The 27553-nt window shown below is 41.6% G+C and overlaps 1 protein-coding gene across 2 annotated transcripts in view; it reads right to left on the reverse strand.

Annotated features, from left to right (window-relative positions):
* Positions 1-4518: 4518 nt before the first annotated feature.
* The window catches only part of LOC101738940 (non-canonical poly(A) RNA polymerase protein Trf4-1), a 37803-nt gene continuing 14768 nt past the window's right edge, over positions 4519-27553 (reverse strand). The window contains exons 2-9 of one of the 2 annotated variants that reach the window (XM_038018024.2): positions 26081-26274; positions 12065-12204; positions 10833-10895; positions 9812-10099; positions 9148-9252; positions 8270-8452; positions 7999-8182; positions 4519-7351 (exon numbers count right to left, since the gene is read on the reverse strand). In XM_038018024.2, the coding sequence (XP_037873952.1) occupies positions 7164-7351; positions 7999-8182; positions 8270-8452; positions 9148-9252; positions 9812-10099; positions 10833-10895; positions 12065-12204; positions 26081-26274 (1345 nt within the window). In that variant the 3' untranslated portion in view covers positions 4519-7163. Of the gene's footprint in view, positions 7430-7998; positions 8183-8269; positions 8453-9147; positions 9253-9811; positions 10100-10832; positions 10896-12064; positions 12205-26080; positions 26275-27553 lie in introns of both variants that reach the window. The other variant, XM_038018023.2, reaches the window with a different exon arrangement.

A 27553-nucleotide genomic window follows, 5' to 3' on the forward strand; every position in this document is an offset into this window, starting at 1 on the left:
AGCTCTTCTTCTTTCTCGGCGCCGTGCTGCCGCCGCCGAAATATTCGTCTAACTCCGGCCTCAGTAAGGAGGCAGTCTCTTTGCAATGATGGCCACGGAGCGAACTGAGAGTCGTCGACTACCGCCTCGATAACCCGTCGTCACGCCGTGAGTCTCGTTGTACCCACCCCTCTACTCTGACCGGGTTCTGACCACGGGCGGAGATCGGACGTCGAAGTGAATGCGTAGGTGAGTCGTTTAGTGGGTAGGGTCCTAAATAACAGCCTTGGGCCCGCGGTTCGCAGTCGCGGAACAGTTCCACATACCGCGCGCGCCCCCTAGGCGTGGGGACCTCGTAGGAGGTTAGGCCGCGGCCCGAAAGAAAAAAAAAGTGTCAGGGTATCTGGAAGTTGTTTCGTTAGCGCGATGAGGTTTCTTCTATTTGGTAATGGGCACCGCTATAGCGCTAGAACATAACTATTGTCGCCCACCGTAGGACGCTTACCAAACACAACAGTGAGGGTTATAGTATTTCAAGTAGGCTGCATAATCGCGTTAGGAATACACAGGACGTACTACTATCGTTTAGTGTTTAGTTTAGACTAGTGTTAAAAACATATTGGAAACTACATGAAGTGTCTTCTTATTTGGTAATATTTAGGTATGTTATGGTTACAAATCGCTTGGGTAAGATTGGTAGTACATAATATATTGAATAGTATTGAAACATTGGTCGGCTACTTTCAGCTGAATAGAGTATAATTCATCGCGCCCGAAGTAATACAAAAAGCCTCTCCTTTGAAAGCTGTGATCGCGCATAAATTCGACTCCCATTCATGTTTTCGTCACAATAAGTGAGTACCTATCTTGCAAATAGTTACAGTTAATTAATACTGTTTTCATACGAAAGACTAAAAAAAAAGATGAAGCTTTACATGATTTCCATAAATCTGAAGAGATTTATCCCTAGATTCTTCATTGTGCTCTAACTGATTGAAAAAAGTAGGTTAGTAGCGCTTGACTTCTAAATAAAAATTAGTCTATTAAAACAAAGAGCATTTAAAATTGATGTTTGAATAATGTTCATTTTAATTTTAAATATAATAGTTTAGGGAAATTGTGATTTAAAATATTAACTTTAGGTTTTCGACTGTATCCCTGACAACCAATGATAAATATTTCAGGGTCGAATTGACATAAAATCTTTTTATACCCTTACAATCTAGTATAATAGACACGCTCCCGCACACACAATAAATCGTTACTTTATTTTTATTTTAGAAATCGGGTCAACCACTATATAACAAGAAAAAACCAACAGTTAAATAAATAATAACTTAATTAATTTAACGCCATACCTTCAAAACAATCGTTTGCTTCGTGATTTAATAAAACAGAGAAAGTTTTTAGGGAGAAATCCAGTATTATTGTTGCACAACACACGCGTCACGACCGATATTTCACCAATACGACACAATATAAGAACCGTCCGGACGCGGCGCCTACCGCCTCATTACTGTGTTTACTACGGTTCGCGCATGCGCGATACTACCCTCAATCAAACTTACAACTAACAATCAAATCTCAATCTTATTGTCTAAACTACAATGGTGATATAGTAGTGAAGGACTTAATTGTGCGTTTTCAGTCCTTTAATTAGTGAGGTATCTACGACTTAAATTCAATTGATATCCTTTTGAACAGAATCAGGTTTGCTTTTTAACTACGAAGGTTCTAATTACGTCATCCCAGTAAAGGGCTTTACGTGCTACACACTTAATATTCAACTTTTCCCCTAATCGTTGGTAACCTACCGTGCTATTGCAGCTACGCGCGGACGGGTAGGTCAGCTCACGGGCTCAACCTGAGAAAATTGCTAGCACTAGGCCTAGTTAGAGCAGTGATTTGCGGAAACTGCCACCGGAATCGCGATCCAATAAGAATATCCGCCGAGAAATTCCGCAGGTTGTGTTTGTGGGCTAGGATGCACGCCGAGCTCTTCGTTTTATTAGACAAGTTCGACAGGGGCCGGTGCTTGGAGAGCCTAAAAGTAGCGAGAATGATCCGGAGTATAGGACCCGCTCGATGTTTCGGGAGAGCGCGACTTTGGGTTGCCCTGTCGCCGGAGTTGGATATGCAATTTGAGGGTTATCGTATTGCGCCGCTTTTTCGAAGAAGCGTTCTGACGCTGTTCCATCAAACGCACCGCCTCATGGAGCATATCGTAATCGGGCTAAATAGGCGGAAACCAATCCCGGCCGGAGCCCTCTTCTTCGATAATTGCAACGCAACGGTCTGATTTACAACTCGCTCTTTCCCGCGACCTATCTCGGCCGGAGTCCCGCAATGCTCCACTCTCTCTCCGCAACTTTTTAGCCTGTTTATTAACGATATACCCCGGTCGCCTGTGACCCACTTAGCCCTTTTCGCGGATGGTACAGCTGTGTACTGCTCGAATAGGAAGATGTCGTTCATGCATAGTAAACTCCAGATCGTGGCCACCAATTTGTGACAGTGATTTCGGAAGTGGCGCATCGACATCAACCCTACGAAAAGCACAGCCGTGCTTTTCAAGAAGGGTCGCCCTACGGACACTACTGCTAGTATCTTGTCACCAATCAGGCGCGGTAACTCCATTCCCGCCATAAAATTCTTTGGCCAGCCCATACCGTGGGCTTCCAAGGCTAAGTACTTAAGCGTCAATCTCGACAGGGGAATGACATTTGGACCTCACATCAAGTCAGTACCTACGCGATCGCACCGCGTTCCTACTCGGTGGACTCTACCACGTGATCTACAAGTGAAGTAAGATGACCCTTCATAATAGGGTGCCACTATAAAACTTGCATAGTTACGGTCGTGACTTATGCAAATGTAGTGTTCGCACACGCGGCCCGCACTAACTTGAAACCCCTGCAAACCGTACAATCCCATTTATGGAGGATGACCGTCGGAGCACCGTGGTACGTGAGAAACGTGGATCTCCACGACGACATGGACCTAGAGTCCATCAGTACCTAAGTATCTACAGTCGGCATCAATGCGCCATTTCGACAAAGCGGCACGACATGAGAACCCTCTAATCATGGCCCCGGTAACTACATTCCCGATCTTACGTACCGAATGGTAATCAGTCGACGTCGCCCTAAGGTCTCGCCAAACCCGTTGCTTGCGACGAAGGGCTCGGAAAGTAAATTAACCTACAACTATTAACCCGCTAAATTAACACAGCCCCTGAGTTTCTCGCCGGATCTTCTCAGTGGGCCGCGTTTCCGATCCGGTAGTAGATTCTGCGAAGTACGTACTGCTTTTGCTAGGGTTAGTGTTAGCAACATCGTCAGGTTTGAGTCCCGTGAACTCACTACGTGTTAGGTTACGCTTTTTTTTTTTTACGCTGACATAACCTCTCAAGGTTATCAGTATATAGATAGGAAAAAGGCGTATTGTGATTGTCCACAATAATGATATGCCATTAAACATATATGGAAATTAAACGTCACTTGTTACTAAGTAATTAATAGTAAATGTTCTACGTCCAAAGTTCCCAACTTGGGATTATTTACTCTTTCCGGAAAAAAATTAGTTTTTAATTTGACAAGAACAAATGGGTAGCTCCGGAATTAGAATGTCAAAAACGTGTTTTCAGAGTGGGAGTCCCGCTGTACCAATTAGGTTATATCACGCTGGACAACTCCACGGAGGAGTGAACTGTCGTGTGCTCGGAGACTGACGAGGAGCAGTTTACACAAACTCGTCCCATCACGACCTGCCAGTGTCCGCGCCCGCATGGCTTCCTGGGGTTAGCTGTCGCAGTACCGCGGCACAGGAATATAGACCTGAACGGCGATCTAGATCTGTGTGCTTAGTGCGAGTTTTTTAACGTTCCCGATAGCGTAAAAGTTAGCCCAATTTTGTATGCAGTTGGAACAGCGCCCCTAGCGGAAAACGTACGCAAACGGTCCTTTTCCTTACAAATATGAGTTAACTTTTATGCTATAGAGAACAGTAAAAAACTCGCACTAAGCACATTGAAACCCATCCGCAACTACATGTGTGAAGAAATCGTCGGCCTTGCCACTGACACTAGCAGCCGCCTCCTTCAGCGTTCGAGCTCATTAGCTAGCTTAGAAGACTTGGGACAGCAGCAGTCTCTATCCCAAATAAATTATGAAACTGAAATGAAAATTCACTCTTATCTTAAAAAAGTCGCACGCGCCCGCCGCGGCGCTAGTTGTTGCACTGCTGCGTATCGCACACTACGTTAGTGTTACATTTACAGACCTACAATTAGTGGTGGTCTGCAGTCGTCGGCAGTAGGCAGCGGCTCGGCTGTACCACCGGCATTGTGACCTCTTACCATCAGGTGGGCCGAGTGCTAGGACGTTAACGGAGGCAATACAGAACAATAAGTTGACTAGTATTGCAGGTTACAAGTCACAGGTCTGGCGGCACGAGGCAGCGCACTCCTGCTCGCGGTGGGGGCGGCGTGAGGGTGGGAGGGGAGGCAACAGGGGGCGGGAAAATAAAAAGCCAACAAAATCGTTTTTTCCGCTTCATACTCACGGCGTGTGTTTATTTTATTTTTTTTACTTTTTTCAATTTTTATTTTTAAAACGTTCTCTTTAAAGTATATTTTTATAATAATTTTAAATATATATATCTCGAGTATGTACACGTTATATACAAATGAGTATGTACATTAACACTTTATGTACAAGAGGGCTAGCAACACACGAGGACCGAGCAACTACCGCGGGCCGCACCCGACTCGGGAGGCGGTTTTCAAATTGTTTCAGAAGATTAGTGCGGTTCTTCTTTTAAAGTCTCTTTTGACATTAACTCAGCTGACGACCTCCCGACTATTATTTAATTGTGACACAGAATTAATATTATTGCGAACCCATAGGGAGCAGCCAGCCCGGAGACCACTAGTCCGGGGGGCCACCAGTCGGCGACCAAATCGATCAAATTTGTATGTGACAAAAAATTTATTAGATTTAAAATACGTGTTTTTGAAAATTAAATTTATGAGATACTTAACTACACACAATATTATATACATAGTAACAAAATTTGGGTAACTAGTTTAGTGATTTATTAGAATTAAGCTATGTGATGTTTTTTTGCCGGGCCCATACAGTGAATGTGCCACGTGAGTCAGGCGGTACTGTTGCATGCCGCATGACTACAGCGCGGCAGAAATAGGCAGAAATCTGATACACAGTGTGGTGCGGCAGATCACGGCGGGCGGGGGCGGGCGCGATCACGTGGCCACGTTGTTCCACCGTCAATGTGATACACTCTATGAACCAACAAGTCTGTGTCTATATCGTTTACATTTTAAGTGATCCCATAAAACTGCATAGTATAGAATTACTGTTATGTTTCATTTGTTACGGTACGCTACATCTCGCTTATCTTTTTTATTATTGCTTATATGGGTGGACGAGCTCACAGCCCACCTGGTGTTAAGTGGTTACTGGAGCCCATAGACATCCACAACGTAAATGCGCCACCCACCTTGAGATATAAGTTCTAAGGTTTCAGTATAGTCACAACGGCTACCCCACCCTTCAAACCGAAACGCATTACTGCTTCACGGCAGAAATAGGCAGGGCGGTGGTACCTACCCACGCGGACTCACAAGTGGTCCTACCACCAGTAAAATATTTGAATATTTTACAATAAAATATCTTTTTACCACTAGTAGAATGTCAAATTTACAAGCTTTTAAAAAGGAAAATATTTATCATTCACCCGGAGCACAGTAACACGCCCGCACGCAGTACACATACGGACGCCTATATTTGCTTAAATTCCCACATTACGTAGTAAACATTTTAATTGTATTCTCTATCTCTATCTCACTCATTATAACTTGAATCTAAACGAGTGAGAGGGCGGCGCGCTCGGCCCTCGCATGTTGCAACACCTCATATTCCTTAAATCTAAATTTATGTTACACGATTTGAACGTTTTATGCGGCAATATTTGTATAGAATGTACTGTGGGGGAACGGACACTGCAGCAGCGCGCGAGCAGGGGGGCGGCGCCTCTACACGATATTGCTACACAAAACATCAGAGAATTAGAAATTTGCAAAAATATAATACATTAGTGTATGTACTTAGAGACATGATCTCCTTGTCCGTCCGCTGGGTGGACGCGCCGGGGGACACGCCGGGGGGACGCGCTACGTCCAGATACTGCCGGGGGGGCCGCGGTGGCACCCCACGTGCGTCCCCCTCCACTGTGGGACACGCGGACTTGTGCAAATTTAATGGCAGAGTTGTCTGCACGACAGAGTAGCAGAGCTGTGACACATCTGCAAGGTTCAGACGTATCAGTTTGTCGCTGATTAAAAAATATTCAAGCAATCCCATGTTCTTTAAAATATCTGTCCAAAATTTTTCTTCTAAAACATTCATACTTTGCAGTAGTCATTTTTAAAATAAAACATTTCGCAACATCGTCTGTTCGTTGGTGAGCGCGCGAATTGACTTCTGGTCCACCGCGTCTACTCCCCGCGCGGGGTCGGGGGGCGGGGCCGGGGAGCGCGGGGGGCGGGGGAGGCGTCCATTCCTATAATTATTTCTAACGTCCTGCTGTTCTGAACAACCTCCTGATTGCGTCATTTTTTATTTAGTTTTCATTCCATTGCTTTACAAAACAATTTCAGTCTTTCTCGTGACCTTTTGTTATAATGCCGGTGTGTCGTCCCGCTCTCAGCGCTGGAATATTCTCAATCAGCTGTTGTCCTTGGGCCAGTCTTTTTATTTTTTATATTTCATTCCATTAGTAGAATCAATATCTAATTATTAGCTTACAATATTTTTTTCAATAAATAAAATTAAGTTAATCGATTTTTCACTTTTCCTCGAAACTGTATTATAGTAAATTACATTATATTATTCAACAAAGCGTGTGCTTTTCAATATTTATGAGAAGCCGGACATTCAAGTGCACACAGCGCAGCCCCGCGGGACGCAGCCGCCCGGGCCGGCCAAACAAACAAACACACAGTCTGATGACCAAACATATCGTTATAATATCACTAAGTTCTGTGTTTGTGAGCGGACAGCAACACAAGTAATCAAATTCGAACATTAATTGGTTGCACCGAACAAGAAGTATAACAAATCCCACATTGTCAATTGCATTGCGCAGGGCGGGGGGCGGCTCCGCTACGAGCGCTGCGTGAAGTGGCGCCGCTTCTTGTGGCGGTCGGCCCCCCGGCGCGGCCCCCCCGGCCCCCCGTGCACCGCGGGGGAGGGGGCGCCGTGGGGGGACGGCTGGCGGCGCTGCTTGGCGGACAGGGGGCGCTGCGGGCGCGCCTTGCTGGGCTCGGCGGTGCCGTAGCGCTGGATCACGCCTGGAGATGTCCAACGTTGTTTGTAAGTATAGGTCGGCGACGGGCGGCGCGAGCCCTCCCGAGCGACGCGAATACGTTCTAAAATAAGCAGTTACAGATACTAGAGATTAAATGTGATAAAAGTCACTAAGTTAAAGGCTTTGAGGAGGGAAACGGTTGAAGATATCATTTAAGAATGAATGCAGGCGCCGGCACCGGGGCAACGAAATATATTTTTTATTAAAATTTACAACGAACCAACGACAACAAACATCACCCACTGTCGTAAATACAACTCCACACGCTTTTAAAATAGTAACGATCAATTCTGAAGGAGGGACTAGTGTTGTGTAAATGAACAACAAGCCAAGAGACACGTTAAAAAAGCAAACACTCGCGAATACTAAGACAGTGCATTAAAAAGTACACACAGTCGGCGCCCGGCGGCCGCGCGGGGTCAGCAGCTCGGGGGTCCGCATCGGAACATATCTGTTCGTTTCGTATCAAACAGTTTTATTACAGATTCATTAACAATTCTAAATTTGCGTTTGTTCAGTGAGAAGTTGTCATTGAATAGCGTCCGAAGCAGTTATTCCTGAACCCTGAATTCTACTCATACACAAGTTGAACACAACTGAGCCCGCGCGCAGGTCGCGGTGGGGGCGTACCGGAGGGGATGTTGTTGAAGTCGGAGTTGCTGGTGATGTGGTGTATTATGAGGCTCTGGTGCGCGGAGACGCGGCGCGGGGTGGGCGACGAGCACTGCAGCGCCGACAGCGGCGGCGGGGAGGGCGCGGCGGCCGGCGGGGACGGCGCTGCGGGCGGCGGCGACACCGAGCCGGACGACCACTCCTGCAACACGCACAGTTGGTACAGCGCGGGCGTGGCGTGGCGGGGCGGGGCGGGGCGTGGCGTGGCGCGACGTGTGGCGGTGCGGACCTGGTCGGAGTCGTCGTGCGGGCGCGGCGGCGCGGGCGGCGGGAAGAAGTAGGGGTGGAAGGTGTCGCGCACCCAGCGGCGGTACTGCAGCACGTGGTCGGTGACGCGCAGCACGCGGCCCAGCACGCCCGGCGCGCCCGCCGCCGCCGCCTGCTGCAGCACGATGTACCCGTAGTCGAAGGCCTGCCAGCGAACAACTATATTGATACAACTCCCTCTCTTGCGAACTGCCACGCTACTAACTACTCAATTTACTTTCAAATGTGTTGTATAAATTTTTTTAAGACACTTCTCGTTAATATTATTTATTTAATTTGAGTTTCATATAAAATAACTCTAGAGCAATTTAATAATTCATTCTTAATTATTTGTCCAGCTTCATTATTGTTTGAATTTGTGACTACAGATAACAAATACTATAACAATAAAGTTATCGATATTATTCTACATTCCCAATCCTGTTTGCTCCGCACATGTAGGTATCTCATAACACAACTTGTAAACTTCTAAGAAGGAACAAACAACTATATACTAAAATTTGTGAAACGTTAGGTCGTTCTTAATGGTATATAATGATATGTATGTGTATGCGCTGCTGGATGTGGCGTATACAACTTGAGATTTAGATAAGAAGAAATCACTGACAGTCAAAGAATATCCGTTTATTATATACTTCGCTAACAAGTAACTAATTCTATGTATGTTGATGTGGTGAGTACCGCTGTATATGAGTGCTGGACGTGTACTGGCGCTATAAGCTACGGTTTGAGTAAAGCGATGTAAAAGTGCTGATATGATAACGCGCGTGCCCTGTATGATACATGACTCGCACAGTATGTATGTTGTTTTATAGTTTAAGTGACTAGACTAGACTAGACCTGCTTGACTTGCAGGGCGCCGTAGGAGGAGCGGCCGATGTCGTTGCCCGGCGTCAGCGGGTCCTCGATGCACAGCAGCGACGGACGGTGACCGTCGTTCATCTCCTGAAACAGTAACGTGTCATGAATAGTGACCATCTCGATGCGATCCAAGTTAGATCTCTGATATTTGACATTCAGAGTTCAAATATATTTTCTTTTATAGTGTGCCGGTACACAACGCGAATGAGCGCAGTCTGCAGGTCGGCGGCGGACTGCCTCGTGAATCTGTGGGTCGGGAACCACTTTACGCTGACGTACAATATACTATACAATATACGACGTACTTTACGTAACGTGGCGTGGTTGTCAGTAAATATTTATTTATTTACGTCGAAGTACGATGTGCAAAAACAAATTAAAAATCGTTGAATTGATAAATTTCGTGTTTGAATAACAATCCCATCGCACTTACAGGCAGCCGCAGAATAACAGCGATAGTTTCAGCTATCTATCACAAAGCTGAGCCGCGGCCTTTTTGTCTCCACTGTGTCAGTATAATTAATATATTGTAATATTGTTTAGAATTAGAATTTTTATGTCATATTAATTGAAAAGTTATTTGTATTGTGGAGTAAGTAAATGTAATTATTATTATTAGTGGAATGTCACGTCTCTCACTCACCTTCTGTATCTCGTCCTTGGAGACGTAGGAGCCGCCGTTCTTGACTCTGATGGCGGTTTTCACGTAGTTAAATTTCCTGCCGTAGAGTTCGAAGAACTCGATGAGCAAGACGCCCAGGTTGTTGGGCTGCCTCAGGCGCTCGGGCCGAGGGTGCAGTTGCAGGAAGCTGATGCACATGAGGATCAGGGAGTACGAGGAGATGCCTCCAGTGAACACTTCGTTCAGGTCTCGCTGCAGGAGAAACTGCTTCAGGACCATCACCAGTCGAGAAAGGACTGGGTATTTCTCCTGAAAATTACAAGATCAATGTTAATGTACTGCCTAGCCTAGAGTCAGCGGACAAAGCTCAGACTTGGCCTCCGCCTGGCGGCTCACACTGATCATCTCGTCAGCAACACCGGACAGCGAGTCGGTCAACATTCATGTAATCCGCTTGTGAACATTGAATTGCGTGGTCGTGTCGATGTGCCAGTGAAGCTAAAATATTCCTGATAGACTTGACAGATAATTATTCACTGCTATACTTCAAACCAAATACGATTGATTGTTTATTTCGTCTTCTCGCATTAAAACTGTATAATCTCAAAACTTACTAATTTTACAGGAGAGTGTTTTAAAGGTTTAACATGTGATATTTTTAATATTAATCATCTTTGCAACATTTATTTTTACCAGTTACATTATGTCTTTTAAAGTAAGATAAAATTATGTATTAATTTTGTTAATAGTAGTCAAAACATAGATTAACTAAAACTAAAGTAAAACTAACTAAACTAAAACTCTTTTGACAGTATTTATGAGAAAAATACTGGTGATACCAAATGTTTACGCATATTAACTCAATTTCGAATATTTTTGGGAATTGTACACTTTTAATGCGAACAGGCGATTTATGAGGTACACACTCTATTCAATCCTCAAATTCACAAATGTATCTAGACAGTGGAACCGCACTCAGGGTCCAGCTAAAGTGCAAGTTGCATGGGACGAGAGGAGTCGCGTGACGTCACCGCGCACTCACCTTGAAATGTTTGATAAGTTCGGCGCTCTTCACGCCGCTGCTCATGTTGAAAGATATGTCCACCTGCGCAGCGAAATAACTCATTATTGACCACAGTACGTATGCACACGCTGTACTTAATTATTGAAATGGACAATTCCAGGTTCACTTTCAAAAATACCGAAGACCTGTGCCCTGACCCTCAAGCATATATTCAGTACATCCATGTAATAAAATTACTTTGTAAGTTCCACTTGAATTATCTGACTAGTGAAATAAAATAGAAACTATTACTTTAATTGTATATCTATCTATCTATATATGGACCGTTTATATTGAAAGTGGTGTAAGTCCATTTTTGAGAAAAATGAGCTATCACGAATTCATGCTTAATTTAATGTAATTTTTGTATATATAACTAGTCCGTGTTTAATTTCTCAAAAAAATCCCATGTTTTGTACAACTCTAATTCGGTCGGTAAATGAAATTGCATAGTCCTCGATTATGAAAGTGGTGTAAGTCCAATTGACGGAGGTAGGTGGCATAGTCAGACCTCATATGATTTGCCTGTATTTTTAAATCAACAAATATAGTAACCTTGAATTTTCTCGAAACAAAAGAAAATGGACTTACACCACATTCAAAATAAAAGGTCCATATATAAAAATTAATTGCTCTTCGTTAGTCTCGCTAAAACTCGAGAACGGATGGACCGATTTGGCTAATTTTGGTCTTGAATTATTTGTGGAAGTCCAGAGAAGGTTTAAAAGGTAGATAAATATGAAAATGCTCGGAATTAAATAAAAACAACAATTTTGTTTTTCCTTTGATGTGTCCCCCGTCGGACGGATTCCTTTTGTTTTTAGTTTATTTTATACTAGCGACCCGCCCTCGCTTCGCTTCGGAAACATTAAAACACACATGAAACAAAAAAAACAAAATTTTTTTTTTAAAAAGTAGCCTATGTTCATCAGGGACAATGTCGGCTTCTAATGGAAAAAGAATTTTTCAAATCGGTCCAGTAGTTTCGGAGCCTATTCGAAACAAACAAACAAACAAACAAATCTTTCCTCTTTATAATATTAGTATAGACAAAAGTTTAGGTCTTTTATTTATCGATTGAGGCACTACGAAGTCATCCGGGTGAGCTAGTACTTAATAAAACTATAATTATCTGTGTAGTCTTTTTAGCTAGCGGTTAGAGTGAGAGGTGGGGGGGGGGGGGACACCGATGATCATATGTCCATACGTACTTTAACATCAGAATATTTGTCGGTCATCTTGACGATGGGCACGGTGGCCTTCTCGAGCACCTTGATGCTCTCCTTCTCTGCAATATCCTGCACCACGAGCTCCCGCTCCAGAGTCCAGAGCGGGAGCTTCTCCCACTGACCTATCAAACAAATATACATTGTACACAGTGTGGACATACAAACTAGCATACACAGTGGTTATGGAGACAAAAACATTTTATTTACTACACATACTATAGACAATAATTAATATAACTTACTCATTCTAGTACGTATACATTGAACAACTTCCTCGATGATCGCGTTACATCATTCATAATAACATTTATTCGCGATACGTAGCGTCGCTCTAAACATATCAATGACTGCGCGTGTTATAAAATATGTCGTGTTCGTTTATACAGTATGACGGTATTGCTTTTTGCCACCTCTAGAAATTCCTAAATCTCTCAAAAGGATAGTTATAAGGGATCCTGCACATCATTACAATTCCCAAAACACTGATTCTTGATTTATTTGTGTAGTTTTCATAGTTTAAAAACTTCTTGGCCTCGGGCTGCTAATCATAGACAGCGGATCGGTCAACGTCACACATAAGGCACTCGTAGGATAAAAATATTTAAAAGTTTGATCAAGAGCGTTAAACAGTAAGCCATGAGAAGTATGAAGTACTAGCGACACGCCCTCACTTCGCTACGTGAACTGTAATTTACTATTGATTATGCAAATGAGATGGTAGATTTTTTTACTTGACACTTATCGTTATATTTTGGGTAATTCACACTATATATTTATAAATTACTAGCTGTACCCGTCCGCTTCGCTGGGCGTTTAAAATTTAGATTATTATCACCCCCACAAAGATTCTCATCATTAACGCCCCCGCAACTGGTGTAGGGAGTCCAACACTCACATAAATATTAGCCTATCCATTAAGTCATGTATTTTCTACATGGATACCAGGTTTCAAGTCAATCGGATGCATAGTTCAGTAGTTATAACGGAACATCCGTAAAAACCACTGTAGATTTATATATATTATTATAAATTATACCCCATGTGTTATTCTGATGTGTCAACTATATTATTGTACGGTTTCATCAAAATCCATTCAGTAGTTTTTGCGTGAAAGAGTAACAAACATATATCCATACATTATTACGACCTTTCGCGTTTATAAAATTAGTAGGATACAAAGCATTACCTACGTCGTCAGGTCCTCCGTAATATTCGCCTTACTGCACTGTCTGTACTGTTCTATCGCGATATCGTGCAGACATCCTCACAATGAGTCACGCAGGAGCAATGCAACTGTGCTTGTGTGCGTCACACTGACACGTAACTAAACTACTACACACTAGTGTTTATGTTTGATTCATAACGCGGATGTTTCTTTTCAACTAAATTGTGTAACAACCTTGTATGTCTTTTAGGAAAACAATGTCAATAATGTTAAATTATGGCTGTAATTTTGACGTTAACGTACCTAAAGCGGGCAGTGGTTTCACAGGGCAATCAGTGTGCTTAGTGCGAGTTTTTAACGTTAACTCAAATTTGTATGGCGTTGAAACGTTTGCCTACGTTTGCCGCTAGGGGCGCTGTTCCAACTGCATACAAATTAGTTAACTTTTACGCTATCGAGAACGTTAAAAAACTCGCACTAAGCATACGGGTGGTGTTTACGAGCAGCACAAACAGTTTATCGGCAGGCGGCCCGTGCTGACGATGTTGTTACAACCGAGAGTGGTCCGACTGTGAGCAGAGGCTCGTGAACATCGACAGCGCCCGCTAACAATCACTTAGACGAAATTAAGTCATGATTACCTATCAGCCTGCTACCTATTGCTCTGAGGAATTGTTCGAGATGATACCGGCATCTCGTTTTTACCATCGCACCGCCCGCCACCGGGGTAGAGTTCATCCATACTACCTGGAGCTACTGCGGTCATCCACAGTGTGTTTCCAGAGGTCTTTTTTGCCACGTACCATCCGGCTATGGAATGAGCGTGTTTCCTGAGCGCTATGACATGTCCTTCTTAAAACGAGGCTTGTGGAGGAGAGTATTAAGCGGTAGGCAGCGGCTTGGCTCTGCCCCTGGCATTGCTGAAGTCCATGGGCGACAGTAATTATGATTATTTCGACTTTAAATTCTTATGAAATACGGACGAGTACACCATCCACGTGACAGCGAGTTATCACCAGGGAGATGAATGTTTAGAAAACCCACCGAGTCGCTAATATCGTTCAGGACTCTTGTTTCCAAGTGATAATGCGATAGATATTTGTCATCGTGTAACATTGTGGGCGAGATAACGGCCCGAGTTCGAGGTCGACTTACTACTCTGAACTGCCGCGCACGCCGGTAGGGCTACCACTCATCTGTATCCGACACTCGTTGTATTCTATTAAGATACTTATTATCCTATTGCAATAAGTGCTAACACATGTTCACGATTGACTTCCACAATGAAGTAATAACAACGTGTAATTAACATCAAAATTATAATTTGGTGCAATCATATTATAAAATTGATGCTTAGAACTCATGTCTCAAGGTAGACGGTAGTTGGTTTACCGTGATGCTTATGGGTTCTGGTAACTAAACACCAGTTCACTCGTCTACACAAACAAAAGTTTTTGTACCCCGGTACAGATTACACGCGGTTTTAAGAGGACCATTGAGCACGAACGTAGGTAAAGGCAAGGATATTGCTGAAGTCCACGGGCGACGGTAACCACTTACCATCAGGTGGGCCGTATGCTCGTATGCCTCCAAGGGCAAAAAAGGCATTATTACACCATACGATCAAATATTTCGATGACGGCGTGATGGGTTTAAAGAACTTTACATAATCATCCAACCCAACACGTTCAGTAAGAACTCGATTATTAATTGATCTAGCCAACCCTGCTGCCACGTTGATCTGGGAGACCTTGAAAAAATAGTAATGAACAACATCGAACTGTGATATTGAAAAGGAACTAGAATTTTGTATTTAATTAACAAAGCAGACTTGACACGATATGTTTTCAATCAAATTAAATAGCCTTTTTAATCAATTCGACCGCGTTGTGGTTTGTAAATATGTACATGTCTTTAGCGAGTTGACGCAGGTTGAATAAGGTTTTTTTTCATTGAGGCAAATGGGTGAAAAACCGAATCTAATGATTGTTAATTCAACTTAAAGAATGGATTGCGGACGACGAAAGTATGTGTACACAGTTATATTCGTTCCTTTCTTACTGGTGGTAGGACCTCTTGTGAGTCCGTACGGGTAGGTACCACCACCCTGCCTATTTCTGCCGTGAAGCAGTAATGCGTTTCGGTTTGAAGGGTGGAGTAACCAAATTGAACAGAAACCTTAGAAGTCATATCTCAAGGTGCGTGGCGGCATTTACGCTGTAGATGTCTATGGGCTCCGGTAACCACTTAACATCGTGTGGACTGTGAACTCGTCCACACCCTTACGCAATAAAAAATAAAAAATATTAAACAAATCTCCGCATAACTGACATTAATTTGAACTCATTTATATGAGTCATTAGGAAGCATCATGCCTGTGCTTCTGGTATTGTTGTTGGCCATAAGCAACGGTGATCACTCACCATGATCCTATCTGTCCAAGAGTAAGTACGAGTAAGATGTTGGTGAATCACTGAGTGAGAGTTCGGGTGCAAATCGTTTATAAATTCTGAAGGCAGCTGCGTTGTAACGCGGAGTCAGGGTCGAGAGGAAGCGAGTTTATTCCATTCTCACGTGAAGTGGATCCGTGCTAATCGACTGACTGTTCGTCCGTTAGAGTATAGTTTTCTCATTTTCATCGTTGTTTTATTCTTAAAAGAGGTACGAAGGATGATATTAAGTAAACTTTTTACGGTTTTCTCGCCTTATTGTGATTATTTTCTCTATATCAATAATAAGATTAAAATTAAGTGCAAAAGAATGTAATGTTAGGATGTTTTTTATTACTCAGTCACGCAAAAATAGCGAGCGGATTTTAATGTGATTTGAGTGGATTTGGAAGATGGCATGAATTAAAACAGAGTAACTTTTTGCACAGTGGTTAAAGAAATGTCCCGGGGAACGCCGAATATATCCGGTGTGTTCGCTTGTATGTTATTTTACTTATCGTGCGTGATAATTTGTAGACTACTGAGTGACGCATTTAATTCTTTATCCTGGGAAAAGCAACGTCTTTCATTATTTCTAATTTACAATTCGTATTTAGTGCGGGCGCAACCACCGCGGGGGTAGTATTGTTTTATAAATAACAGTTAAGGCTTTTTTTTTATTGCTTAGATTAGTGGACGAGCTCACAGCCCACCTGGTGCTAAGTGGTTACTGGAGCCCATAGACCTCTACAACGTAAATGCGCCACCCACCTTGAGATATAAGTTCTAAGGTCTCAGTATAGTTACAACGGCTGCCCCGCCCTTCAAACCGAAACGCATTACTGCTTCACGACAGAAATAGGCAGGGTGGTGGTACCCACCCGTGCGGACTCACAAGAGGTCCTACCACCAATAGGATTCTCTTACGTTGTCAACGGAGGCTGGGTAGTGAATAAAATAGGGACGGGATTGGGCAGTGGGACTGCTCTTGAAGCAGGCGTGACTGGATTACAAGTTATTAGTATTTCAGTTCTGATTACACAACGTGCGCAACCGGCCTCCTCGCCTTATTATTTCAGATGTATAAACAGTCTTATCTATGGTGTAACTTGATAACAACTGATAATATTATCATAAAGAATTATAAATATGCACGAGCAGTTCGGTCACGGCCACATTGGTGTCTGGGGCTTACTTAGAAGTGAGTTGAGGATTCAATCCTTTATTTTCAGACGATGGTATCACTTTTATACATACATACGAGGTAAATGTTTGTTAATCATTGCGTCCCATACATCGAGCCTCTACGCAAAGGCTCCCTATGAGGGATTAATGTTCACAAATAAAACTCTTACATAAACTGGTGGTAGGACCTCTTGTGAGTCCGCGCGGGTGGGTACCACCACCCTGCCTATTTCTGCCGTGAAGCAGTAATGCGTTTCGGTTTGAAGGGTGGGGCAGCTGTTGTAACTATACGTGAGACCTTAGAACTTTTTATCTCAAGGTGGGTGCCGCATTTATGTTGTGGATGTCTATGGGCTCCAGTAACCACTTAACATCAGGTGGGCTGTGAGCTCGTCCAACTATCTAAGCAATAAAAAAAAATTTAAAAAAACCCTTGTAGTTAGTTAGGCAATCGCCCGATGCCCGTATTTGCTGAATCCACATCGGATGACCCCGTGCGTCATAACAGAAACTGCACCATTGCAGATTTAGCAATAAGTTTACTTTAATAAATATATTGTAATTATAAATTAGTCTTGTAGTACATTCAAACGAATAAACATCGTTTTAATTAAATAAATTCTTTTTTTTATAATTAACTCGTTCGCCGTAACTTAACTGGCGCAGTCGGTAGGATCGCGACACTCGCCTTGAATATAACTCTTCAGGCTTGAGTGAACGGTATCAACCGTTATTTTTGCGAGCTCATACAACGGATCTACGAACGGCGACTATCATCAAGCGGGAGTTCCGGAGAATTGGGAGTCCTGCTGTACTACAAGGCCCGGTTGGAGATGCAAAGGACATTGGGGTGAGTGCAAGTTGTATTCCCAGTTTCCTGTGCTATATTTCCTGCCGTTATATCCTGAATGTTATGTGTGTTTGTGTATAGACTAAAATCGTTATAAACAAAGCACTACATACACTAGAGTAGGTGAATCTGATAGGTATTTTTTTTTTATATGCATATGTCAATGACACAGTTGTAATTCGCTTGGATAGCAATATTATAAATCACAGGTACGTTTTATTGTTTGCTAAAATCGCGGATCATATAACGTTGCTGATAATTCATTTTCACGCTTTTGTCGTACAGAATAAGCAGAGTACTAGCTAATAATCTTACGTAAAATATTATTACAAAGTTATTTAATTGTGAGTTTTATAGTTTTGTGTTGTATAGCTTATAAAGATGGCAATGGCAAACATCGAACTAGCAACTTTTAAGTTCATTTCTGAACTGTTACCTAAGTACGATGGTAACCCTAAAACATTGAACTATTTTATTAAAGAAGTAGAAAATGTTATATCATTATTGGATCAACCAGTTAGGGTACACCCCGCTCTTATTAGCTTAATTAAGAGTAAACTGAGCGATACTGCAATTTGTGCAATAGCTTCCGAGGGAAACGTGGATAGTTGGCAAGCTATTAAAACAGCACTAACGCGTAGATTAGGCGAACCACGCAACGAAATACAATTGATGCAAGAATTAATAAGGTTGCGTCGTAATAAGAACGAAGACGCAGAGTCATTTGGTAAACGTTTGCGAGAAATATTAGACACATTAAACGTGGTAGGTAGACACACAGATAAGTCATACTACGAAAATATGGTAATAGACCAATATGTAAGTCACTTAGACTTTCACGTATCTATTGGGGTGAGGATTTCAAAACCCTCGACTCTAGAAGCAGCTATAGTAACGGCTAGACAAGAGGAAGTCCGATTAGCTTTTAATAGATTTAATAATAGTTTTAGTTCACTAAATATACAGCATAAGCAAAAGGAAATAACTAAGTCTAACCAAATCTCTTACCCGGTAAGTAACCTTCCCCCGCGCAATAGTTGGAACCCGGAGTTAAAACCACAACGAGGGCCAACCATGCCGTCTTGGAGGAGTGGTCCGGCGTCAAGTAATGTGAGACCTAGCGGATCAGGTACCTTTAGGAATACAGGCAACTTTAGACCACAACTAAATGTACCTCGACAGCAAATAAACCCACCACAAAGAGTATCAGACGTCACTATGAGGTCAGTAAAAAAGCCCGAAAAACCGCGCTTTGCACCGGAAGAAATGTTTTACACACAGCATAGCCAGGAGCAGTATTACCCTGACAATTACGACCCATATTACAGTGGTGAGTACTATAACCATAACATGCAATACAGCGACCAAAACTACGAGTATATGCCAGATATGTCGGGAGAAGAATCAAATCAACAGGATTTTCTTCAGGACGAGGACCAATCGAACCTCAGCTGATAAAGACTGTTAACCTCAACCACCACGGCAAAGACCACCTCCCTTACATCGAATTACCGGAGTTTCAAGGTAAATTTTTATTAGATACTGGTGCCTCACGTTGTATGATATCACCCGATGTAATAGCCGGTACTAGTCTCGAACATTGCATCGAACGTGAGCCATTTACGGTAAAAACCGCGCATGCTACTACTCGTCACGAGCACGTCGCAATTTTACCTTTACCTTACCTGTTCAACACCGATATACACCACAAATTTTTATTGTTTGATTTTGACCCAAAATATAAGGGCCTTATTGGGATGGACTTGTTTAAAAAATTAGGTTGTAATATAGATTTCAAAAATAAAGTGTTGCGAACATTTAATACCGAAATACCAATATATTTCGACTATCCGGTAAAGCAAGTTAAAATAGAACCGAACTGCGAGAGGTTTATAACGGTTAAAACAAATTACACTGACGGTTATTATATTTGTGACGATTTCACTTGGTCTAAAGGATTAAAGTCACCAGCCGCGATAGTGACAGTAAAAAATGGGACTTTCAGGACATCTATAATCAATTATAATGATACACCGCAAATAGTGAGTAACAATCGTATGTTAGCCCTAAGCCCACTACCGTCACATTTGATGGAAAACAGTCAGAAGTACGAAATTAACAAAATTGAGACGGAAACTGACATAGATAAAGAACTTTGTGAAAATTTAAAGAAAATTCGTACCAGCCACATGAACGAGGAAGAAAAACGGGAAATTACTAAAATCTGCTATCAGTACCGTGACATATTCTATTCGGAAAACATTCCTTTATCGTTTACCCATACAGTAAAACACGAATTAAGACTAACCGACGACACCCCCATCTTTGTACGAAGTTATAGACAGGCTCCCCAACAACGAACAGAGATACAGAAACAGGTAGATAGTCTATTAAAACAAGGAATCATGAGGGAAAGTATCTCCCCTTGGTCGTGCCCGGTACACATTGTTCCGAAAAAACCGGATGCATCAGGAAAAGTTAAATGGAGACTTGTTATTGACTATAGAAGACTTAATGACAGAATTATAGAAGACAAGTACCCCTTACCAAACATTAACGACATCCTTGACAGATTAGGGCGCGCACAATATTTCACGACCATAGATTTAGCAAGCGGCTACCATCAATTAGAAATGCACCCTAAAGACGTAGAGAAAACAGCGTTTACTACTGAAAGAGGCCACTATGAGTTCCTAAGAATGCCTTTCGGACTAAAAAATGCCCCGAGCACTTTCCAGCGTCTTATGGACCATATACTCCGAGGTATAGACAACGTATTTACGTACTTAGATGACGTCATAATAGCGGCGACGTCCCTACAAAACCACAATGAAAAACTGAAATTAGTATTTCAGCGATTCAAAATGCATAATCTGAAAGTTCAGTTAGACAAATCAGAATTTCTACAGAAGCACGTTAACTTTCTAGGACATGAATTGACTGACCAAGGACTAAATCCTAACAAGGACAAAATTAAAGCAGTATTAAATTTCCCTATACCACAAACGCAAAAAGACATAAAAGCTTTCTTAGGACTAGTCGGGTACTATAGGAAGTTTATTAAGGACTTTGCGAAGTTGACGAAACCTTTAACAGCATGTCTAAAAAAGAACGCAAAGGTTGAACATACAAACGAATTTTTAGACGCAGTTGATAAATGCAAACAAATTCTAACAAACGCCCCAATCCTGCAATACCCTGACTTCGACAAACCGTTTATTTTAACGACAGACGCATCTGACTTTGCTTTAGGAGCAGTACTTTCCCAAGGCAATGTGGGCTCAGATAAACCAGTAGCCTATGCCTCAAGGACATTATCAGATACTGAGATCCGTTACTCTACCATAGAGAAAGAACTGTTAGGGATAGTATGGGCAATTAAGTATTTTAGACCTTACTTATATGGCCGTAAATTTACAATTTATACGGACCATAGACCCCTTACATGGTTAATGAGTCTAAAGGACCCTAACTCTAAATTAACACGATGGAAACTAAAGTTAGCAGAGTATGATTACAAAGTTGTTTATAAAAAGGGCAAACAAAACACTAACGCAGATGCACTATCTCGAGCAAAAATTTTTCATAATAGTATAGACTCTCTAGCTGTTAATGTTGATGACAATAGTGATGAAAACATAATAAACAGAATATTCGAAAACGCCCGGAGACAGGCAGAGATAGAAACTAATGACCCGAATAACCAAGACAATGAACGTAACAATACTGACAATAACGACCAACCTTATAACAATAATGACGTAGAAATGACCAGTATCTATCCCTCTCAAATTGACGAAGAGACAGACACAAGGAGTGCAACAACAGTCGACCCCGATCAATTAGTTTCTACAAATCATACCCAACCTGATAATGAAAATAACGGTATCCCTATAATATCCGACGCTATTGATAGACAGTTGAAACAATTTTACGTTAGGTCCACACCAGGTTCTACATACAGAGTAGAGGACAGATCAACAAACTCTAGGACAGTTATTAAGGATGTTTTCATCCCAGTAAATAACACTGAATCAGAAATTATCAAATTTTTAAAGGAACACACAATAGCTGACCGTGTTTTTCATTGCTATTTTTACGACGAAAACCTATACTTAGCCTTTTCAAGAGTGTATACTACGATATTTAATGACAGAGGACCTAAATTAATAAGATGTACTTCGCGGGTCACACTTGTTGAAAATAAAACTGAACAACAAGAACTCATTAAGCGATATCACGAAGGTAAATCATCGCATCGCGGTATCCAAGAGACCTTTAAGCATCTGCATAGGAATTATCACTGGCCTAATATGTTATTGACAGTTCAAAGGTTCATTAATCAATGCGACCTTTGCCTAAAGGCCAAATATGAAAGAAATCCCTTAAAACCTCCATTGATTATAACAGAGACACCTACGAAGCCATTTCAACACTTGTTCATGGATCTCTATAGTACTGGAGGTGCAACGTTTTTAACAATTATCGACAATTTCTCTAAATTTGCCCAGGCGGTGCCTCTGAATGCTTCTAGTAGTGTTCACATCGCAGAAGCTCTATTACAAGTATTTTCTGTACTAGGACTACCTCTTAAAATCACCACAGACTCAGATACAAAGTTCGATAATGACGTCATAAAAGAGATATGTGCTTCGCATGATATCCACATTCACTTCACGACGCCTTACAACCCAAACTCTAACTCACCCATTGAACGATTTCATTCAACCATCGCAGAAATAATAAGAATTCAAAGAATGACAAATAAAGACGACCCCATACAATTGATCATGAAATACGCTATAATCGCCTATAACAACGCTATTCATTCTACTACAGGCTATACACCACGTGAGCTTTTATTCGGTCATACGGCATCCCGAAATCCATTAGAGCTATATTATCCTAAAGAATTTTATCAAGATTATGTCCTCAATCACCGCAAGAATGCAGAAGCAGTACAGGAATGTATAGCAGCCCACGTGTCTAAGAACAAAGAGCAGGTAATAGAAAAGAGAAACCAGGCAGCGGAAACAATCACGCTTAAGGTAGGTGAAACCGTTTATAAACAGGTCGCCAAAACCACCAGGAGCGACAAGACAAAACCAGTATTCAAAGGTCCGTATAAAATCATTCATTTACACCCTAATAATGTCGCAGAAATTATAGGGCACCATCCAAATTCTAAATCAATCAGAGTTCATTTCAAACTCTTACGTAGACCACATCTTGTTCCAGGGCCCTCATCGCAGGAGCCTTCGTGCTCTACACAGCCGCCGACTTGACCCTTAATCCTATAGACAATACTAATGGCATCCTTTTGTTAAAACAAGGACAAATTTTGAAGCAGATAGACACTTTTAGTCTGGCCTGCGTATATAACGTATCGTATTTACATGAAACAACCTTAAAGCTTATGTCTTTATATGCCAGTACTAAAGCTGCTGAAGGTAACGAAGAGTTGCATAGAGCATATAAGGATCAAATAGAAAGTAGTTTACATTTAATAGGGAAGAAGTTAGCATTTATTGCACCGCACCATAGACTTAGACGTGGCTTAATTAACGGTTTAGGTTCAGTAGTTAAAACTATTACAGGTAATCTGGATTATGAAGACGCTATTAAGTTTGAAAATGAATTATCTAATCTACGTAATTCAGTCCATAATATTAACACATCTCAAAAACAAACTTTATTCATAGCAAAGCACGCAGTTGAAGAATTTAGTAAACAGATCAAGTTATTAGACGAAAATCAGAAAAAGATAGGTTCAATGTTAAAAAACGCCACTTTAAGTAATAACGTAGTAATAAGCAGATTGCACTTTTTAGATTTATATATCCAAATATATTTTAGTTTGCAATTACTCTTAGATAAATTAGTTATATTAGAAGACGCCATGACCTTTGCACAACTAGAAGTAATGCATCCTAGCATTATAGCTCCACACAGTCTTATAAGTGAAATAACAGCTATTCAAAAACTTTACCAATTTAGACCCGTTGATAGAATAAGTATTAAAAATATTCATAGTATAGAGAGCTCTATTAGCGTAAAAGCGTATAGCACAAACGACGCACTAACATTCATACTAGATATCCCTTCCATAGATGAAAACCTTTATGAGCTTATCCATCTATACTCCATACCAGATAAACAAAACCTCACCATTATTCCTAAATCCAAATACCTAGCACTGGGAACCAACGAGTACTCATACCTGGAGGAAGATTGCAAGAAGATCACACAAGACGTCCAACTTTGCACATCGCTGAACACCCAACCTGTGGAGAACTCTGAAGACTGCATAGTAACTCTTATAAAACACGAGAGCACAAACTGCACCCGTGCCAGGATGAATCTGAAACAAGGCAAGGTCCAGAGACTAGAAGACAACAAATGGCTTATCATCTTGAAAGACGAACAAATCCTGAAATCTCGCTGCGGAAGGAAATCTGACTATAAAAAGATGTCAGGAATATACATCGCCAGCATTACAAGCGATTGTCAAGTGGAAATATTCAACCGAACACTGAAGACAAACACGGACACTATTACAGCTGATGAAATCGTACCCATTCCCAGCGAAACCACTATTCTAGAAGGGAATATTCGCTATAACCTACAACTGAAAGATATATCTCTGGATAGCATCCACGAACTGATGGACCGGGTCGAAAACATTCAACAACCTATCATCGACTGGCAGACTATGATGACTACCCCAAGTTGGTCAACACTGGGACTCTACCTCATTCTGATAGCAATAATCATCTGGAAGCTGTGGCAGTGGAGACAGCGACGACTACAATCAAAGAACGAGAGCCCCGAGAACACTAGCACCGAGGACGCTGCTGGAAGCTGCGGGACGCGCTTCTATCTTAAGGAGGGAGGAGTTAGGCAATCGCCCGATGCCCGTATTTGCTGAATCCACATCGGATGACCCCGTGCGTCATAACAGAAACTGCACCATTGCAGATTTAGCAATAAGTTTACTTTAATAAATATATTGTAATTATAAATTAGTCTTGTAGTACATTCAAACGAATAAACATCGTTTTAATTAAATAAATTCTTTTTTTTATAATTAACTCGTTCGCCGTAACTTAACTAGTTTTAGGACTAATTTATCGTAAGTCATTATTTGTTAACCTCATTAAACGTATAGGCAATCATTAATTAGTATTATCAATAAAATGTGGATATTTTTTAATGTCACTTACAAAACAAGAGATAAAATGTAATGAAGATACCTATTTAATCAATGAATCCGAAATCTTAAAGAGTTCAGTGACTATGAACGTATTTTAATAATTAATCGCCATACTTTTATTTCTCACGGAGTCTCTCTATAAACTTAAGCGCTATTCCATGGAAATTAAATAGAAAAACTTGATTTAAGACTTAACAGCTTTCTAAACACTATTGAATTACGAACACTGTGGACACGAAACTCTAAAGTATATTGATGAAAACGTCGATAACCTCCGAGCAGGAGGGTATGCTTTATTTATTTATTACACTTCATTTAAAATTTACATAAGCGGACTTAATGCCTAAGGCATTCTCTACCAGTCAACCAAAGGTAGTGCAGAGTAAATAGGGGTAGGTGCAATAAAAAGTTACAAATACATACATAAAAAAGTATATACATACATACATATGAGTCGTCTATTATCAAAGGTGGCAATCTGTGCATTTGGACAAAAATTTTTTATTGATATGTCAATACAGATTGATTTGAATATAATCGTCTCCTTCAAAGAATACGGTTCAAAACCTGCATTAAATAAAGGTTAATAGTTAACCTGTTATTTATCTAAGATGTCGTTCCGAAGAGTTTTGTGACTGCCGATGGAATACAAAGTCAATAATTCGTTTTTCTGATTTACCAATCATTGTCCAAAAGTCAGATTGCCGCCTTTGATAATAGTCGCCTCATATATACATACATAGAATAGTTTATAAAGTATTAAAAGGGATATATTAATAAATTTCCTTAACAAATAACTTCATCTTAATAAGTTCATGACGATTCCGCTAACTTTTCCAACAACATTCGCCGAACCCTTAACTTGTACGCGCACCGGTCAGCTTTAGTGCAAAGAATAAGGTTTCTTGAATTCAGAATCTAAGAAGTTCATAAAATTTATAAACTCACTGTGACGGATCTTGAGGGAAAATACTTGTTATCGATTAATACGAAATTTTCTTCCGTACGACCGTGCATTTGGCACATTTACAATATTAACTTAAGTAGAACTAAAAATCTACAACCGGCTAGTTTCACATATTTTTGACAAGTCTACTTTTTCTTAAGACCGTGTTGCCAGACTAAAATCTCAAAAGCTACGTTCCGTGACACTCACCAATAACGACTAGGTCTATATCGCTGGTCGGCAGGTACAGTCCAGTACGGAATGAACCGAACACCTCGACCCGGGCCTGGGGCCAGAGCGACAGGATGGCGGCGCGGATTCTGTTCACCACGGTCGAGCGGACCAGGTGCTCCGTCTCCGTCGGCGACATGTACATGTAGAAGTGATCGATCTCTTCGTGGAGCCTGCAATCAGAAAGGGACATTGAAATTGTGGTGGACCTGAGAACTCACAGTCTATTTTCTTATAAGTTAAGCTGTGTAACCGAGCAAATAGTTTAAAGAGAACAGCGCAGACTGTCAACCGTGAGTACTTATGAGCACAGTTCGCGTCGTACGGGAGACCATCCAACACTCGACTTATTATTAGTCGCAAGTCGTTAACTTTACAAATTGGACACTTCCAACTCGGACTGATCTGGAGTGTTATAGCCATTCAAGCTTTTGATCTTGAAATCTTCCGAATGGATAAGACGCTCAGTGCACTCAGCGTCTTCAAATGCGGCAGACACACGTTTTATAATTAATTACGATAATTACTTTGTTTTATTGCCTAGATGGGTGGACTCACAGCCCACGTGGTGTTAAGTAGTTACCGGAGCCCATAGACATTAGTTTTAACAAGCCCACAGTTCGGCTGAGTCTGGAGCTATATATAATTAGTGTAATTACTGGTGGTGGGATGAACACTGTCAACAACATCAGGTTTGATCTGCAAGACCAGACGCTAATCCGAACGGTGCAACAGCTGACCCCATGTGGTGTATAAGCAGCCGCATTCCAGTCACAAGACCGGTTATCGCGAGATGTGATCTTACCAATGTTTACGTAATGTAGATTGACGTGCTTGCGTGACCGAAATCGTTTTCGGATTTTATTTACAGCACAACTTAGGGCTTTTGTTCTGGTCACAGTAATAGCATTAGAATAATCTAGAACGCTGGCTGAAAGGTGATTTAATTTGGCCATCCGCCGACTGGTAGGCCCGGCGATCCTATGGCCGACAAGCGACCTCTCGTGCGGCGGGATGGCGAAACGAAATTCCTAGATTGGACAGCGCTAGCTTATTTCAAAGTGATATCTACTGGGGGCGGAGGTTCGGCTGCGTATTAGTACTTCTATTAAAGTCATTTGCACTGGTGGTAAGACGTCTTGTGAGTCCGCACGGGTAGGTATCACCATCCTGCCTATTTCTGCCGTGAAGCAGTAACGCGTTTTGGATTTGAAGGGTGGGACAGCCGTTGTAACCAATACCGTCTTTACCATAAGGGCACACGAGGCCCGTGCCCAGGGCCACCATTCTCAGAGGGCCCCGAAAGACCGACAGTTTCTCTCACACGTTTATTCTCAAAACATTTTTGTCGGGCACATTACACTTTTTTCACAAATCAGTAATCAGAAGGTATTTATAAGGCATATACTATGCCTATAATAGAAGATTTTGCTCAACAGAAATCCGTTATCG

The sequence above is a fragment of the Bombyx mori genome, chromosome 20 (assembly GCF_030269925.1).
Source record: "Bombyx mori chromosome 20, ASM3026992v2".
Lineage (NCBI taxonomy): Eukaryota > Metazoa > Arthropoda > Insecta > Lepidoptera > Bombycidae > Bombyx > Bombyx mori.